Below are 18,623 nucleotides of genomic sequence, written 5' to 3'. Positions count from 1 at the left end.
GTAAAGCAGGGATAGAGAAAACATGAATGGGGCTTACAAAAAAACGCTGATATCCAGCTTTGAATGCCTCAATGCTTTTCTAATTACGAAGGCTTTTAAATAAATTCAAAAATAATAGACTAGATTCAGAGATTGTTTTGTTCTTGTTTGTTGACACTATGCTATTCTGCAAAAGAGAGGCATGGGCAGACAATTTTCTTAGCCATGTACATGTTTTGTTCTAGTCTAAACAATATGACTAATGTGGATAATAGTTGGTCCATTAAATCTATCTTTGGACAAAATTACATTATAGCAGCAATATTATGTAAAATAGACTACGAGGCACTCTAAAGTTGCAATGCCAGCCCCGGTCCCCACACTGACTGTCAATCAGAGTTTTTAAAACAAGTTTTCCTTCATTCCCGCTCTTTGGCTTCTCCTACTGCACCGTGCATGCACTCGTGGCTAACAACATGGCACTCTAACACAGCATTAAATAACATAATTGTCAGTCTTTCTTGAACTATATATAATGTGTTTAAAAACAAATCTCAAAATGCACTTTTCAGGGTCTCACCATTGTGGAAATACATAAAATAAAAAATAAAAAAAACTCTTGTAATGATTAATAACCTTGCATGTGTACCGGTATTCTTCACAGCCACTTTACACTTTGCTTACTGATGTGGTCAAATGCAAACTGCCTTCCGAGCTATTTCCCCTAGGTGAGCACGACTATAAAAAACTAACGAGCTACCGGGGAGGATATATATAATATATAATATATATGTATCTATAAACCCCTTATTGGCTTTTCATTTGGGCCCAATGAACGTAGCTGTGCATGATAAATCACTTGTGAATATCTTTAGACGGGGAAGAGTCTGTGCAGCATCTCGCTTGTTTACTTGACATAAATGTTATGATGCTGCACACGAACACAACACACACGCGCGCACACGACGACAAACCCATCAAATGCAGGTGCACGTTGAGATGCATCATCAACTAAATAATCATGACAGCAACAAAGTGCCATTTGCAGGGGATTGCATGAAGACAGAAAGTGTGTCTTGGGAGGTGTGAGGAAGAAATGGAGCTTGTGCTGGCCGTGCTGGCGGTGTCGGTGTTGTCGACCTAAGTGAGTGTGACAGCTGTGAACGCTTTCATGAGAGAGAGAAAAAAAAAATCTATGGTTTCCGTGGCCTTGTATTGATGCTTTGACCCTCGCGGTGAACCCAGACATCTCTCTTGACTAAACGACGTACTGGATGTATTAAAGGAGACTTTGTCATTATTTTGTATTGTGAGTGATGTCTGACATTGCAAAAAAACGACTAAAGCTTATTACAGGCATCACTAGAGCAGAGTAAAGTTTTTTTGTTTTTTGGACCGATGGTTGCAGGTTTGACTGCATGTTCAATGAGATTTCGATCAGGTCTCCAGAATATTCCAATGTTTGTTCTCATTTTTATATCCACGATTTCTGATACATGCAAGTGTATACAGGCACGCTGTAGAAACTCCAGATGAAATGGAGCGTACAGAACTAAACTTTGCTTTCATTGAATGTAATCTTCTTTAGTTCTTTTCATCCTTTCCACCACGCTTTCCTCACTTTCAGTAGCTTCTCAGACTTCTCACGGACAGAGATCCGCAGCATAGAAATGATTTTAACGCCCTTGGCTGCCCTTTAGCGACTCCTTCTGCTTCAGTCTAAAACATAAAAGGACCACGCTCGTACTGCTTCGCCAAGTTGACGACACCTCGCTCGTGCTTTTCTATGCATTTGAACTTGGTCTAGGATAAACTTGCTGAACTTGTGCTCCAAAAACAAGTTGAGAGTCCTCAAAGGTAATTCTGTACTGTTGCCATTTTGTGAACTCCTTGGCGCTTGACTGGCGCTGATGTTGATGAGCAGCCACTTTTGCGTGTTTACCGTCTTCCATCTTGCACCTGTTAACCCCCGAACTGTGGCGCTTTTCTTTGCAGGGACGGGCACGCAGCTAACGGATTGGAACTCATCCACCTGCCAAGAGGAGTAACTCTTCCTTTTATGAGCCCATCGGAATTCCGCTCACAGGCGAAGAAGCATTCTGTCAATGACAAGATGAGTCAGGACGGCCTTTGCGAGCCCCAATCCTAATAACGGCGTAATGGTCATAGATAGATCATAGATAGCACGAGCTGGTCTCCAGCCTGCCGTAAGTGCTCGCCGCAAACACATTTTGAAGCTCATTTGTTCCGAGCAGATGCACGCCTGGATGCACCTTGCGGTTAATTGTAATGGTTCTCTCTCAGGCGGCGTACTGACAAATGGCCTGCTGCTTTTTTTATGGTTTGCTCACTGCTGCTGCTGCTGCTGCTGCTCTACGAGCACTGACCTGAACTTGCTTTGTATGCATTAGGTCAAGTCTAACCATGTGACCCTCTTGTGCGCCCCACTCAATGGCATGACAGGTTCATTACAAGCATCCAGACCAGAGGAATCAATCCCCGAAAGGTCCGCTCCCGACGTCCCTCCTCCCCTCATTCTTTTCACTTCTGCACTAAGTGTGTGGGATCGATATTAGTGGAGAGGAAAAGGGCTTCCTCTGATGGAACCAATTTGAGCTGTTCATGTGGCGCATTCTCTGCAATTTTCAGCGCTGCCACTGAGGGCCAGTAAAGAGCTACACGTTCAAAGTAAGGAAAATTCAGGAAGGTTTCCAGGAGGACGAAGTAATGAAGTACAGCTACTTAGTTTCTCAATTTAAGTAGATTTTTCAGGTATCCGTCTTAACCTAAGTGTTTATTTTTGTATCAGCTTTTTTATTTTACTGCCTGCATTTAATAACAGACAATACAGACACACAGAACAGAATTATAGGCAACTTTAGACTCCTTACTTTGCCAAAAAAAAAAAAAAAAAAAAAACCTAAGCCGATTTTACTAACTGCTACTAATGACGACGCAATATTATTATTTAAAAAAAAGTGTAAATAGTGAGAGGTCATTTCAGCCAAGATTGAGATCTTGATTGATTGAAATCTTCGGACCTTTGTAAGGTGGGAAAAAAATACTGCATGTGTTCTGTAGCTGGAGAATAAATGTTTTCTAAACGTATTTAAAATACCCAAATAGATTTTGAGTATTCCCTAAAATGTATTTTTTTTAATCCTACCTCTTGGTCAACATATCCAGTAGAAGCGATCAAATAAGTTTTAAATCAGCTTTATTATTATGTTGTTGCTGCTGTTTACCTTGTAATTTTGTTTAATTTTACTGCATGCATTTGTGATATGTGATACAATACAGTATCTGCAAAGGGTTATAGTAATCACAACAAGATATATGAAATGAGTCCACTATTAAATAAAATGCTGATGCCTGAATTGTCAATTTTGCAGAATTTCCAGGAAAAGTGCATTTCATAGTCTACTTTTCTGCTTTTTCTCACGTACTTTACAGGAGTTGAATCAGTATATGTTTTTTTTCCTTCACATTTATGCACATCTGTAGCACTTTGAACGCTTTTGTGCGATCATGTGTCATCTCTGTTTGGAATAATTTGGATTACTACACTGAGCTGGTGATCTTTCTTTCATCAAGGGGCGTTGCTCTAGCTTTTACGTAACTCTGACGCCACTTCCGCCTTTCGCAGTATCTTTTCTCGGCTCTTCTTCTTCGGTCATTCCAATCCCGTCGGCGTACTGAGCGGATCGGAAGGTAACAGAGGCGGCCAGGACCAACTACGGCGAGGATAGAAGTACCGGACACGTCCGACTTCGAAAACACCGCAAAACATTCGCTAAAAGGAGAATTATATACGCGTCAATTCCTAGTTACATAAAGGACTACTTTTTGCACCTGCTTCGTTGGGAATTTTTTTGGCCGCCATAAGCTTTTTACTCCGCCCGAACTGAACCAACCCCCTCTCTCTTCTGTTCGAACTCAAAATGGAGAACGGCGACAACAAATATCTCCCGCAGCTGATGGCAGAGAAGGACAGCCTGGACTCGTCTTTCACACACGCGATGAAACTTTTAGAAGCAGGTAAAGCGAATTTGCGTTTGCGTACGACCTTTTTTTGTGTGTTTGTTGGAAGTTTGTCGAGGGGGATGGCGACTGACGACTACGCCGTCGGGCGCCATGTGGCGACGGTTGGGACTCCATTATGGCTACAAGCGGAAGCGTTCGGCTAGCTTTGTTTTAGTTTAGTTAAATCATACAATTAATTTTTGTCTAAATATTGTGTGATACCATAAGAAGTGGCGGCATTTGCAGCTGCACTTTATACTTTTTGTTCTTTTGTTAACGCTTTCCGCTTCCTGGAGCGAGGTACAAAGCGCCCCTATCGTCGTCCGTTTGCTTTATACAAACGTCAAGCCTCTTTCATGTTTTTTTTTCAGCCCTCAAATGTGTGCCAGTAACCGGGATTTTGGGCGAAATTAATGCGGGGCTTGCGGATCTAATCGGTGGCCACTAGACAAAAAACACCACTTTCTTTGTCTGATTCTTAGCAAACAGTCGTATTGAGCTTTATTGAATTTTGTTATTTTAAATTGATTTTGGTGGAAACTTGTCTATTGCTACTGTAGAACAGATCCGTATTGGAATGCAGGATTCCATTCACTGCACGTGGGGTGCTCGATTTACGACAGTTCTGTTCGTACGGCGACGATGTATTTTGTCAGTAGACTATGCTTACGTTGTAGTAATGTAAATTCTACAGTAAATTTTCAAAATACAAGACGAAATGACTTAAGTAACAAGTTAACACTAGAAGAGTGCGTTCCTTCTAACCAGGGTGGTCGCTGGGTTTCTAAGGGCAAGGGATGTCAACCCCCAAGGGAGGCACAGATAGCAAAATTAAAAATCAAACTGCTAAATAAAAATAAATATATAAACTGAAAGTGGCTTTTTAACGTTTTGAACCGATTTTAAAGTCGCATACAACTGTCAACCACTGGTGATTGTAGTCAAAACTACATGCAGGACTCATGTAAGCCATTTGCTGATAGACAACTTTTTACTTCCTCTGTTACGCCCTTCACGGATTGTCATTAAATCCTGTTACACATTCCCACACCTACAGTGGGTATGGCCTACTATTGAATTCTCGTGACAGGATTAGATTAATGTACATGTCATGTAAGACATTTTCATCTTGACAGTGAAAGTAGTGTAAAATCCAGTGGCCAAAATAACTTAATCTGGAGCTTGTTGGTGTACAGTAGGCAGAGCGCAATTGCCACATTGCTAGTTGTCATTGCTGTTTAGACCAGTGGTTCCCAAACTTTTCACTGTGCACAGCCCAGCAACTTCTTATACCTCAAAATTGTTAGATAATATGGTAAACCCATGTCTTGTGAAAATCTGTGATCAATGGATGGCACCACTAAAAGGTATATGAACTGTGTATGTCGCAATATGACTTTGAACCTGCCCTCCTGTACTCTTAAATTGTATTCTAGACTGTAAATCAATTTAATGGTTGTTGAAGATGCAAAACTACGTACTAGTGGTACAAATATATATTACTATAATTAATATGAAGGTGAATGTTGTATTGATTTGAGCAATACGTCAATCCTGTTGCGAGTTTTAGCTTGGGGAAGATGTCAGTTCTTCGCCTGGACAACGTTCATCCATTTTGGTTAATCACCACAATATATTGGCATCCATTCAAAGGTTTAGTCTGCCCTGAAGTTGGTCGAAAGGGGAGGCATGGTAGTTTCTTCACCGCTTATTGGGGACTCCTGCTTGAGACTGAGCCTTTTCTTGTGTCAATGATGCAATTTCAACACTCTGCCCATTTCAAATTCATTCATGAGATTTTTCAAATCAATGTTACTTGGTCATTTAAATGCCTGTACCTTTTGATTCAGAAATCGACAGGATCCAGAAGGGCGAGTCGAAGGAGCCAGAGACGTACCTTGATCTTTTCACGAACAAGTTCATCAAACTCAAGGAGCGAGTCCTCATACCTGTGAAACAGTACCCCAAGGTGAGTCTTTTTTTCTCTCTCTCTCTCTCTCTCTCTCTCTCTCTCTCTCTCTCTCTCTCTCTCTCTCTCTCTCTCTCTCTCTCTCTCTCTCTCTCTCTCTCTCTCTCTCTCTCCCACTTTTCCTCTCATCTACATTCCCCGTTGTGATTCAATTTATCCCACTGCAGTCGAGGTTCAATTACATAAAGCCACGGGGTTACTCAGGGTCTCAAATTACTTGTCTTAATCTTGATCTTAAAACTCAGTGGCGTAATTACAGCTTATAGCAGTGTAGTGGTATAAAATAGCCCTTAAGAGATGAAAATGCGCACATGGCTGCTCCGCTACTCTGTGAATTTCATTCTGCCCCACCGTTTCGGAGCCTCCATTCTGTTTGGACTGACTAATTGTGCCAACATCCTGCCGTATAAATGTAATTTACGACAAGGCTCGCGGCAATGTTGGTTTAAGTCATGTGGCTATGAGGGAAATAGATGTGAGGGTTTTATATGTGCACTAAAAGAATCATGAAAGTTAATCATTTATTTGCATGTTCATTGTAAAAGCACAGTGGAACCTCCAAAGCTCATCCCAGTCTAGTCCGTGATGCTGGTTGATTTGAGGGTTGTTTTGCTTTCAAAACAAAAGCGAAAGTCTCAAGACCCAGCCATCAGACCACACTCGGCCAGTTCTAAGGTGGAGCAGGGAGCCATTGTGCATATTTTGGTTATGGCAAGACTGCAACTGCATTACAGCTTTTATTGGCTCACATCACTTGAGGCTTCAAAATGGCACAAGATCCTGATAGACTGTGGCTTTGATATCTCGTGATTGAAAATGTGGCGGGGTTTTTTTCTGCTCTGCGGTGTCCCAACGTTTTCTGCTTTGTTTGTGCTTCTTCAGTTCAATTTTGTGGGCAAGATCTTGGGACCCCAAGGCAACACCATCAAGCGTCTGCAGGAGGAAACTGGTGCTAAGATCTCCGTGCTGGGGAAGGGCTCCATGAGAGACAAAGCAAAGGTATGAACGCAGCTGGAAAAGGTTGACTCTTAATAAGATACTTAAATACTGTTGAGGGAAAATATTCTTGCATAATAACCAAATCATTTTTTCTTATTTTAATGGATGGACCTTTTCAGAGAAAGGCTGTTTAGTAGTGTTAAGGTTTGTGAACGTTCTCCAGCAAGCCTTCCTCCACCTGCAAAACAAACACGTCATCTACGTGTTCAACGACTTCTGCAGGGTTTTTAAATGTTCAGGGGTTTGTGGCGAAATGCTCGACTCAATGTTCATAAAATAGTTAAAGCTTTGTAAAAGGAGTACTTGCACAAAAGTCTGAAATGTTATTGTGCATAGATGCCTGCTTATGACAACAATTTTTCTATTTATGCTTAAGTTTGAGTGTTTTTCATTAATTTCCATGAAAATTCACTGGCGACAGTCCTGAACTGTTCCACCCCTATGCAACCCTCACTCATCTGCATCTGGATTAACACAGTTGTAGTCTGGCTTTCCTGGAGCTACCACACATCTGGCACATTTGCAAGCCTCAAGGGTAGCTAGCCATTGTACCCAGATGGCAGGACCCAACGGTGGCTTTACCCTGCTGCACAGCTTCTCTTTTGAAATAGACTTTTAAACTGGCCGTACTCCATTCATGCTCAATATAGGTAGTTCTTCTGGTTACATGAGAATGCTCTAAAAGTGTGTGCCTTTTTTCAATGTTGAAGGAGGAAGAGCTGAGAAACGGCAGCGAGCCAAAGTACGCCCACCTAACCATGGAGCTGCACGTATTTGTTGAGGTGTACGCCCCCCTACCTGAAGCCTACCTACGAATGGCCCACGCCATGGAGGAAGTCAAGAAGTTCCTGTTTCCTGTGAGTTGTGTGCAGCATGTTTTAGAGCAACATATGTAATTTCTTTCCATTTCTATAAGTCTGGCAAAGTCATCAAAAATTACTCTGTTTAGATTTTAGCAACTCTAAACTTTTCATGCTTGAATTAGATAGGATGAATGGTTGTCAAAAATTTGCCGCGCACTGACTTTTATTTATTTTTTATTTTTTTTTATTACTTTTTTTTATTTTTTTGAACGCCCCAAATTCACTTTGAACTTGCAGCCAAGTCATTATCTCATCCTGTCAACATTGGTAGCTTGACTTATGGTTGGCATGATGACAGTATTAGGAGGCAATCCACTTGCTGTTTGAAATGCTTTATGTCCATGTCTCCTTTTTATACAAATGTTTGTTCCACAATAACTGCACTGCTGCTGGTTTCCTGGCAAGCTGAACAAAGCACCTTCGTTCAGTCACGGTTCTCTGTTAGAGGGTGGCAGGTTGAATAATGGCAGCTCTGTTAGTGCACGAACAGTTTGTGACACTCTTCTTAAGGTTGGTCTATTCCTGTGTCTCCTCTAGAGATGTTTAACGTCCAGACAGCTGCGAGTTTTTAGTTCACGCTGTGCTACTTATACTCCCTGGATTTGTTTTCCGCTGATGTTCTTGAACCTTAGGTCCATCTGGTTGGAGCGAATGTTACACGTTCACTAACAATGCTCCTCTCTAGGGTTTGTGGAAGCCATCACATTTTTAATTGGGATGCATCATTCTGAAGAGGGAAGAGCTGAACCAGTAGTGATGTTGTTACTGCCGTGACGTATTAAAATAAAACCTGCCAGATGAGCATATTTGTCAGGTTTTTATGGCTGTTGCTTGTATTCCAGTCATCACTTAATGGTGGTGTTGTTGTTGTTGTTGTTGTTGTTGTTGTTGTTGTTGTTTTGCCATGAAGTTGTTTTTACTGAGGTTTGCCATCACCATTTGAACCAGTTGAGGTGTACAGGCAATTTTACAAGTCTGTCACACATTATCTATAGTACCACTCACCCTTTGAGGAAACATGACATGGAAGTGATGTTTGTTGGCAAGATTCTCTGGTCATGTTCGTGCTAGGCATTGTTAGCATCTGCTTGGTGGTATCACAAACAAAAAAAGGACAGCAGACTGACTTGGTGAACATCGTCCAGAAAAATGGACCGGACTGCAAAGTTTAGCTTGGCCCTTTTAAATGTATTTTCACAGAAGCTGTGGTTCAGCTCCAAATGGTAGCCTTTTTTTTTTTTTTTTTTTTAAACTGAAGTTAAAGGTGTTTGACTTCAGTAGTTACACTGTGCCTTCAATTGATTAGCTGCACTTGTCCCCAGGTTCATGCTGGAGCTTTTGATGTGTGTAGATAAGTAGAAATCCCCCATCCCCACCCAAAAGTCAGAACCATGCCTTCTCCGTCAAATGTCTGTGGGCCCTTTGGGTGACCCATTACTGCGTATTTGATCATTTCTGCAGAAGTGTTCACTGAGCTCATCTAACACCTTGAGCGGTAAAGAGCTGTAACCCAGCTTGCCCGTGAGATGCCACGATGGCGACATGACACGTCGCCATAGATTCATTCATTATCAGTCAAATGGCTCCTACTTTTAGCCAGCCGCTCAAGGTAATTGAAAGCTGCCATCTGCCCTTTCTTATTCTAGCTGGTTCTGTCTTTTTCGCCTTCATTAGAGCGCCGTCTCCATTCCAACACAGCTCTGCTGTATGAAAAGAATTGATTGGGTCACAGTGGCACGCTCTAAATTGCTCACCAGAGGAAAACGACGAGTTATGTTGTGGGATTTGTGTTGCCTGGACAGGCGAGTGCACTAATACTGCAACTTTTTTTTTTTTTTTAATGACTTAAAACTATCATGCCGGGCACATCATGCTCAATGAAGGAATACAAGGAAGGGGAGTTTACAAAGCTAAGGAAGCTTTGCATTTTGCTGTTTTGTTTGCATGTTATGCAAAAACTTGAACAGTGGATTTGAGGTTGCTGGCTTTTTTTTTTTTTTAATTTAATTTACATATGTTGCTGGAAAGTGTGTGAGAAACCGGACTGGATCTCCCTGGATGTGTGTGTTTGGCCCTCTTCTCTTCCGCAGTGCTCAGTATGCTGGCTCTCATTCTATCGCCAGCACGTGTGCGTTGAGCCTGTTTAATTCTACTCGTAGAAGCAGGATTCAAGAGTTGAGGGGCAAAAAAAAAGCATCATAAACACAATTGACTCTTAGAAGCAAGAATTCTAATGTTATATTGTGGGTATGTGGCACATGAACACAGAGACCTTTCTTGTCTGGTCATTAAAGGAATTATCTCTCGTGGAATTGACCTGCACATACAACTGTGTTAAATTGCTTGTTTGTCTTGAGACTTTAGCGGTCAAGTGTGAGTAAGCATGGCACGAATCTGCTTGTACAATCCACCCAGAGTTGTTGTTTACATTGTGTAGTCTTCCCTTGTTGATGAATCAAGTATAGCATTTTCTACAACACATGCAGGAGATGTTCATCGAGTCGAGTCTCTTGAATTTCATTCCACTGAGTCTCTGCTTCAACTTTGGTCACGTTCATTTTCTGCTCTGCATGCAGGATGTGACGGACGATATCTGCCAAGAGCAGTTCATGGAGATGGGCTACATCAACGGAGGCCAGGAGCTCGGGGCCCGAGGAAGAGGCGGCATGCCAATCAGGGGACGCGGCGGCCCCCCAGGAGCCCACAGGTAAGGAAGCGGAGGCGAGATGCAGAAGTGTCACAAGGACAGTGTTTGTGGACGTCAACATTGAGCATGTTCTTTTGGCCCGTATCCTAGGGGAAGGGGAATGCCCCCTCGTGGAGCACCTCGGGGAGCAAGAGGTGCAGGAAGGGGTGCCCCAGCAGCCCGAGGAGGGCCCGCCGCTGCTGCTGCCAGGGGAGCTGCGGCACCCCGTGGTGCCAGGCTGTCTGCCGGCGGACCCCCCCAGAGAATGCTGCCCCACCAGCAAACTCCCGCCGCAGTCGCAGAGAACTACGAGGCATATGTAAGTAGCTCGGCGTTTTCATAGCCTGACTTACACGAGGTAGATCTCAGTAAGATTGCTGTTGTTGTTGTCCAGTGCATTAACAAGCCTCATCCTACTGTCTCCCCCCTCTCCAGGCCTACAACGAAAACTACACCGACACCACCTACGAGTCATATGACAGCTATTACAGCCAGCCACAGGCGTGAGTGAATCACACGTTTCTTTCTTCTCACCTGCCACCATCACTTGAAATCTGTTTTGCACCGTTGTGCACCAATCCAACCCTGATGCCACTTGGCTGTTTGGCAATGCTCTTCGGGAGCTTTGATCTCGCTTATAGAAACCAATTAACATCCTCTCAGATTTCACTCAGCGGGTACTTGTTAGGTGATTTTATTTGACCCCCCCCCTCTCACACTCTCTCTCTCTTTCATGCTCCTTCATCAGAGAGGCAGAATATTACGACTATGGACATGGAGAGTCTACTGAGTCGTATGAAAACTTCGGTAAGGACCTTTTGTATATGTTCTATATGGATTTGAGGCTTTAGAAAGAACTATATAAGTTCATTTCACTTACCATTTTCAGCATTTACCAGTAATGTCTTTGGCCTTTCCTGTGATTCTGTTTTTACAGTTGCATGGCATTCCCAGTCAAATGCTCTTGCACTATAATTTCCCTCCCCATATGCTAAGGTTACAAGTAGTAATGTTTAACTATGTGCGTGTGTGTTCCCCAGCCCAGGATGACTGGAATGGCACCCAGCGAGCGGCTCCGGGCAAAGCCGCGTCTGCAACCAGAGGAGGTGCCAAGACAGCCTTCAGGCAGCACCCGTACCAACAGTACTGAAAGCAGACCCGCCCTCCCCCTTACAGGGTTGCCCTGATGAGCGCCTGTTGACAACGGCCGCTCTCGCTTTAAGCAGCCCGACACAAGTAATTGTCCGTTTTGGCTTTGATTTCTTTTTGTTTGTGTTGTTTTTCTCTCAATTGGACTTTTTACAACATTGGGGACTAGAAATCAGATTTTATTTCATTTCATTTTATTTTGTTCTCAAGTTTTGGCCAAACACCACAATCCCCCTTTTACACACACACACATGCACACACAATACACAACCAAAGCAATTTCTACAGTTAGTTCCTTTTTGGTTTGGTTGTTTTCCTGTATTTTTTTTTTCTCTGATCATTCCCTCTCCCTCTGGCTTTTTTGGTATTTTTTTTTTTTTTTTTTTTTTTTTAAAGAATAAACAACTGTTTTGTAATAGTAATTTCCAGTTGAACTAATGGCTCATTCTCCACCTGTCTTAAAGAATACATTATAATTGTGTTTCTTAAATAAAGAATCTGTCAAGGTTCAGTTGCAGATTCCCATTTAGGCTACATTTCAAAATTCTGTTAATATAGTCTAATAAAATGACCTTATTAAACATGTAATGTAGAAACAAAAAGAAATCTAAAATTAAGTAAAGATTAGTTAATGGAAACCAATTCATTCTTTGTGCTGTTTGTTTTAAATAGTTCTTAAAACATTCTTCATTTAGACTTTAGGCTGAAATATTTGTCATTGTCCTTTTAGAGTTTTGAAATATAGCCCTAATAAGACACTGTTGAGATGGCCTGTCCTCATATCCTCTATTTGACTTACATGTAAACAAACAAAACAACATTCTAACATTCTCTGTGCACAAAATGGCCTCCTGTGATGCTACCCAGCAGTTCAGGTCTTCCTGATTGTGATCTGATTCTACATAAACTGCATGCCCAAAAAGAGAAGAATCCAAAGGATTGGGACACAAATCTCCACATGGGTCGTCTCTCTCCATAGAGAAGGGATCCTGCAGCTCAATCCCAACTCTTGTACATATTCTAAAACCTCCTAACTGTACTTACTCTGTACCCTCTCCATAAAATGCATTATGCTACATGTGTACGCTTGCCTAAATAGGTTACTAAATCTGTCCAAAAGATGTTTTGCAGCAGTTTGTCAATAAAGCTTAGTGGGTTTTCTATGAAAGCTTTGATTTGTTTCCTGTCCTCGTCCAATCTGAAATGGCCTTTTTGTTCTCAAAAGCGCTTTTTAAATCTTAAATGAGTTTTGCTTTGACGTGTGCAGACTTTAACCCTCCTAAATGATGTCTTGATGGATTATCAAAAGAGCTCGACTTATTCTTTCTCTCTCTTTCTATACTTTTTAAAAAGGACCCCGAGGTAAGGCCGCTAAAATAAGCCGGATAGCTTCCTAATGTGTATAGAGTTGTAAAGCATTGAATGCCTGGGTATGTATAAGACTTTTTCAATCCTCTTACCTGTGGTCTCGTTTTAACCGTTAATGACAATTGCTTTCATCGCCGCTGCAAATTAACTGAATTCAAACCACCATTCAGGATCTAGGCCTCGTTGTCATGAATGACACACTAATGGCAGTGCAATGGAGAGGAGGCTTTTAACCTAGACAACTCCACTGTAAAGGTAACCTAACCTTAAATGTTTAATTTGGTAGTGTGTTTTTTTATCCTTTGACATAAACATGCTTTAAAAGTAGCAACCCAAGACAAAAAAAAAAAAAAGACACAAAAGTTAAAAAAAAATCAACATCAATGTATTTTATGTACTAAAATAATTGTTCTGTGTAGTAACCAACCATCAGGCTAGTAGTGTTAATGCAACTTTTGCTAAAATGAACGAAGCCCAATATTAAGTCAACATGTTTTTTGTAATATTTTTAAAAATTGTTCCACCTGTGCAAAGTTACCAATAACTGAGTTGCATGAGCAGATGTTCTCTTTTTAGCCATGTTGCATGAGCTCCATTTCACAAGTATCTCCAAGTGCTCTGTTGACCGGGTATTGATTTGCGCTCTTTACTTCCCCCAGGCCCGTCTAGGCCTCTCGCAAAGTGCCAGGAGGACCCACACAGCTGAAGGGAGGCCATGCGACCCTCAGGTTGGTCATCCAACCATAACCTTTTTTCCCATTGCTGCTCATGTTTATTTGCAGCGGTCCACCTCTAATCATGCAGTCCTTTCATGCCCTCATCAGCCAACACTTGAGATCAAACAAAAGTACGTTGAGAGCTGTATTATTTTTTGTGGTGCCTGGGTGACTTGTAAACAAGAACTCATTTTTATAAATGCATTCATATTTTATACATTGTTCTTCTGGTTGGGCATTTTGACATAGTGTCAGCTGCTAGCTCGTTGTTCACCATTTGGTTAATCTGCTGTGCGTCTCATTTGGTGTCATCTAAGGAAGTGGTCCCCAACCTTTTCCCACCACGGACCAGTTCTACGGCCCGGTGGTTGGGGACCACTGATGTAGGGCAGCGTTGCATTTTTGCGTGTTGCGTTTTTTTTGTTCAAAATCCATACTTAAGCGTAGAGAGGGTTTTAGCGTTTTGACCGATTCATTAAAAACTGTATCGGCATATAAAAAAATGTTACTTTAAAGGTTGCCTGTACAGTAAAGGCATAATTTTGACCTGAAATTGATTAAATTTGGGATGCCCCATGATTGTGCTGTTCTACTCCCAGTGCAGTCCTTATGTAGGCTCATTTCCCCGCGCTAGTAACTGTGTAGCTGCAGCAGTGGCATGCTGACAATGTTCCCAGTGTCTCCAAAGCTCGGGCGGCTTCTGATGATCTCCTCGCGTCCTGACAAGCGTGCGAATTGGCGTGTGGCGTCGCTCGCCTATGGCAGTACCGGCAGCGGGGATGGGAAGCGAGCGCGGCGCGCTAGTGTCACCGCGGTCTCGGAGAAAGTGACTAATGAGCAGCCGTTGCTGGAGGGCCCCTACGACGGAGAGGGCAACGGCAGCAGAGAGGGACTGTGGCGATTCCCAGAATGGAAACGGTTGTAGCAGGAGGGAGGAGGTGGAGGAAGAGCACTGTCTGAGGGATTACTCACAATGTACTGTCTGCCTGGAGGACGGGAAAAAGTTAAATGAACGTTTGGAGAGTAGCACTGCTCGGTCACACTTTAATCAACTTAACTGCAGAGCACAAGCTGTCAAGTACGCACAAGATGCAGATACAGCCCCACACTTTTTTTTTTCTTTTTTTTTTTTTTTGTAGCTGTGAATAATGTCTCGAAAATGTACATTTTATCACCTGGGTGGGAACAGTCGTCATACAAATATTGATTTTACTACCATGTTAGAGAGATTGACATGTACAAATCCGGCTTATTGTTACCACCATAGGGAAGGATCTCTTATCAAATGGTTGTCAGTGAGTATTGAGAAAAGCACTATACAAATATGAATGATCATTATTAAACAAACTTGGATATATCTTTTTAGAATCTGCACGTAACAGATGTGGAGAAATGTTCGCCAGTATAGCTGTAAAAACAAGACAAAATTGGACTTTTAGGATAGATTTGCACTCAGTGCTGTGTCATTCTCATTTTGGTTTGGGAGTGAGCAATGCAATATTTAGCTTCTCTGAATCTTTGTTCACAGCCTTATAAATTCCTAAAATGAGATTTTTTTTTTTTTTTTTTTTTGGTCGCAACCTGCAAAGTGTGGTTAAAAAAAAAAAAAGTATCAAGCCTCTGTAGGTAAAGAAGTAGAAAGGGCAGCTGGTTTCAAATGTCAGGAGGAAAAGTCTTAGAAAAGTAAATTATCTTAAAAAAAAATTAGCATCTGTTGACTTGAAAATTTGAAATGTAATTTTCTCTATTGCATCTTTCCTGAGGCTCCAGTTTTGCAACATGGCTATCATTTGTTTTTGATTCACAATTATAGGACAGTTTGCCCTCGGTGGATCTCGAACTGTCGTTTTTCCATGTGATGAAACCAACAAGCCACGCAGTGTTTGAATTGTTTTCAAGGGAACATTTTCCCCTCTGATGCAGGATTAAAATAGCGACCTGTGACTTTCAGGCTGATTGAAAGCACAAACTGATATGTTTTGTCCTGGATTGGTCTCGGCTAGCGTTGAAAAGCTGCTGCTTGGTAGTGAAATCAAGCGCTGCTTCAAATTGATTTTCTACCTGCCACGTTCCTTGTGCTGTCAAATCAGTGCACATATCAGCACTTTGACACGTGTATTGGCATGTTGTGACATGTTCTGTATCTCATCCTGGCACCTCTGCTTTGTCCTCCACAGCGACGCAGGGCATGCTCGTAAAACGGCCGCCAAGTGGTGACACTGGAACCCGGCGACGTGACTCAGGGAGAGGGTCTAATCTCAAACTAGGGAAGGGACAAAGACCTCAGCAGGCTCGCCCCGGAATCATCATCATCATCGTCGTCATCATCATCAGAGACTAATAATGAACAGCACCCTTTTTTCCAAGTCTGTATCCAACTGCTGCTTTCATTATTTTTGCTGATTGAGAACCTCTGTGGCGTCTAATGCAATTGTTCCACTTTGATTTAGTGTCAAATGAGCACTCCTCTCTCATAGTTGAGCCGTGAAATTGTTTTTAATTCCTGTCAGGCCTCGCAGTCTGTCACGTTTGGATTCTAAGCGTTTTAATACAGTGCTGTCCCAAAATGTACTCGCACTGCACAAAAATGGGTTTGAAAACTCAAGATACAATCCTGTTTAGTTTTGATTCAGGTTTGTATTGACATTGATACAAATGTAACGCGTTCATGAAAATATTCCATGAAACACTGCAGTGTAACATTTCACCAGCATGAGATTGTAAAATTTGACACATTCTCCACGGATGTTTCAGCCCACCCCAGACAACAGCATATGCTAATAGCCGGCCAGCTCGCTTTGCATGTACTCGCATGTCAAGTACCATCCCTTTGCAAAATGGGCAGTAGCGGCTTTTTCTGTCTGTCGGCCAAGTATGCCAAAGCAGCGAGATGGAAGATGCATGAGAAAAGAGCCTCAATTTATCTGTCACTTTGGTTTTGATTGCCTGGATTTTGACATAGAGCAGTGATGAGCAATGTGCATCTTCACAATAAGACCATTTGATGCGTATCTTGAGAGTGGGTACTATGCAATTCACGTGGTACAATTTTGTCACTTCCCAAAAACAGACTTGTGTATGTGATTTGTTTACATTAGAAGCTGTCCATTCCAAGTATGTGCTTTCTTGCTGTAAATATCAGAAAAAAAAATAGCCCTATTTCCGTGGACATTGTTGGGGGAAAGTTTCAAAGCTTGTTTGGTATCAGAAAAAATAAAGTAAAACAAACGGCCGGACTTTTTTTGTACATCATTTTCTCTTTCTACAGGTGAAAGGAAAAATGATTAAAATGAGAAAATGTGATCTCTGTGAGAGGACAAGAATTAATAGGACCAATTCTTGCATGATTGTCGCACTTTAATGGTGGCGTTAAACAACAACAAAAACTAGACCATTTCTTATTTTCAACAAAAAAGTGAGGGTCGGTCATTTTTGGTTCGGTTTTTCACAAAAACATTTGGACTATTTTTGTTTGTTTCTGGCAGAGTTTAAATGGGAACATTTACGGTTGTATGGTTTTGGAAAAAAAAAATATATGTATATATATATATATATATATATATATATATATATATAGTATTATTTGGTTTTAAAGTTATCACAAATTAAAATTGGACCATCTATGTTTACTAGAATAACTGAAAATTGGACAATTTCTTAATCTAGCAAATTGAGCCATTTCTGGTTCGAGATAAAAAAAATAAAAATAAAAAGACTAAGTTAACCTTTCATGCTTACTGACCTAACATCTATTTAAAATAGTGGCAAGGTTTGTTTTGAGGGACATTTTACAAAGAAAAATAAAGTTAAAACTCAAAAGGTCGTGCCACATTTGGGCATTTCCGCTGTCCTTATTGTGACTCACAGGATATAAACCATCCCTGAAGATGAATTGTCAACAGGCAGCACATTAGTTCCCCCCACGTCTGGGCCATTATGCGTGAAATAATGATCCCTGCTTCTTCTCTAATGTAATGAAGGCTAAGCGATTCAAGCCGTCTCCTTTCGGAATCGATCAAGTGTCCGGCACGAGGGAGGAGAATAAAGTAAATGTTGCTTGTTTGAACGATCGATGAAAGTGCACGGCCTTCCGCCTGTCCGCTTCATTCCATCCTCTGATAATGTAGTGGTCCACATGGCAGCGAATGGAACGCGGAGACGGACAGCAGGGCCCTCCGTCTCGTGGAGGTGGATGTGTGAAAAGATGAGTTGGCGTGTGCGGGTCTGGCGGACAGCTGGATGGCATCTTCTGCTCCTGACAGATTCACACCATCAGAGGAACATCGCATCCCGCCGCTTGTTACAACGCTGGCGACGAATGGGGAGGTGGTTGCCATGACGACGCGCGCCGAGAGCTGACTCCCGCCATCCGAGTGGCCTTGAATCCTCCAGGAGAAACTGTAGGGATGACTACAATACAGTTGTGAACGCGCACCATAAATTAATTTGTCACTGTATAGCGTTTCTGGGGTGCTCTCGCAAAATAAAAATAAATAAAAGTGGCTTTTTATTGTTGGCACACTTGTGACATGGATGGATTATCTCGGCAAAGGAGAGGTGCGCACTAAAATTAGCAAAGATTTGTGAACCGTTGAAGCAAAACAGGCATGTTGGGTACCCAGAATCATCTTTGATTTATGCTTTTTGTGAGGTGGATGGATTATTTCGGCAAAGAAGATGTGCTCGCTAACAGATTTAGACATCTTTATTACAGTATATTTTCAATAGATGTGTCAAATTGGCACAATATAGCGCCATCTACTGTTGAGGAGGACTAAATGTCAGGCACTATTAGTGGCTGGAACCTCACCTGCCTTAAGTCTGTACTTCAACTCGTTTTTTAGCCTCTTAAAATCGCCTTTGCATCCTGG

At 41.9% G+C, this 18,623-nt stretch overlaps 1 protein-coding gene across 2 annotated transcripts; it reads left to right on the top strand.

The window, feature by feature from the left end:
- The first annotated feature begins 3,626 nt into the window (after positions 1–3,626).
- khdrbs1b (KH domain containing, RNA binding, signal transduction associated 1b) lies at positions 3,627–16,985 on the top strand. Of its 2 annotated transcripts, XR_013280147.1 has the most exons (11): positions 3,627–4,017; positions 5,853–5,971; positions 6,854–6,970; positions 7,681–7,827; positions 10,410–10,540; positions 10,631–10,838; positions 10,955–11,022; positions 11,268–11,326; positions 11,560–11,755; positions 13,696–13,764; positions 15,930–16,985. XR_013280147.1 is itself a non-coding variant. In XM_077506843.1 (9 exons), exons 1-9 carry the CDS (start codon positions 3,921–3,923, stop codon positions 11,667–11,669), a joined length of 1,056 nt encoding a protein of 351 aa, XP_077362969.1. In that variant the 5' UTR covers positions 3,627–3,920; the 3' UTR covers positions 11,670–12,836. The 2 variants fall into 2 exon arrangements, 1 of the variants encoding a protein (XP_077362969.1); XM_077506843.1 differs by lacking the exons at positions 13,696–13,764; positions 15,930–16,985 and having other exon boundaries at positions 11,560–12,836.
- Positions 16,986–18,623: the final 1,638 nt, after the last annotated feature.

This window comes from Festucalex cinctus, chromosome 19 (assembly GCF_051991245.1).
Source record: "Festucalex cinctus isolate MCC-2025b chromosome 19, RoL_Fcin_1.0, whole genome shotgun sequence".
Classification (NCBI taxonomy): domain Eukaryota; kingdom Metazoa; phylum Chordata; class Actinopteri; order Syngnathiformes; family Syngnathidae; genus Festucalex; species Festucalex cinctus.
Note: the sequence above shows the minus strand (reverse complement) of the source record. Positions and strands in the feature narration are given on the sequence as shown.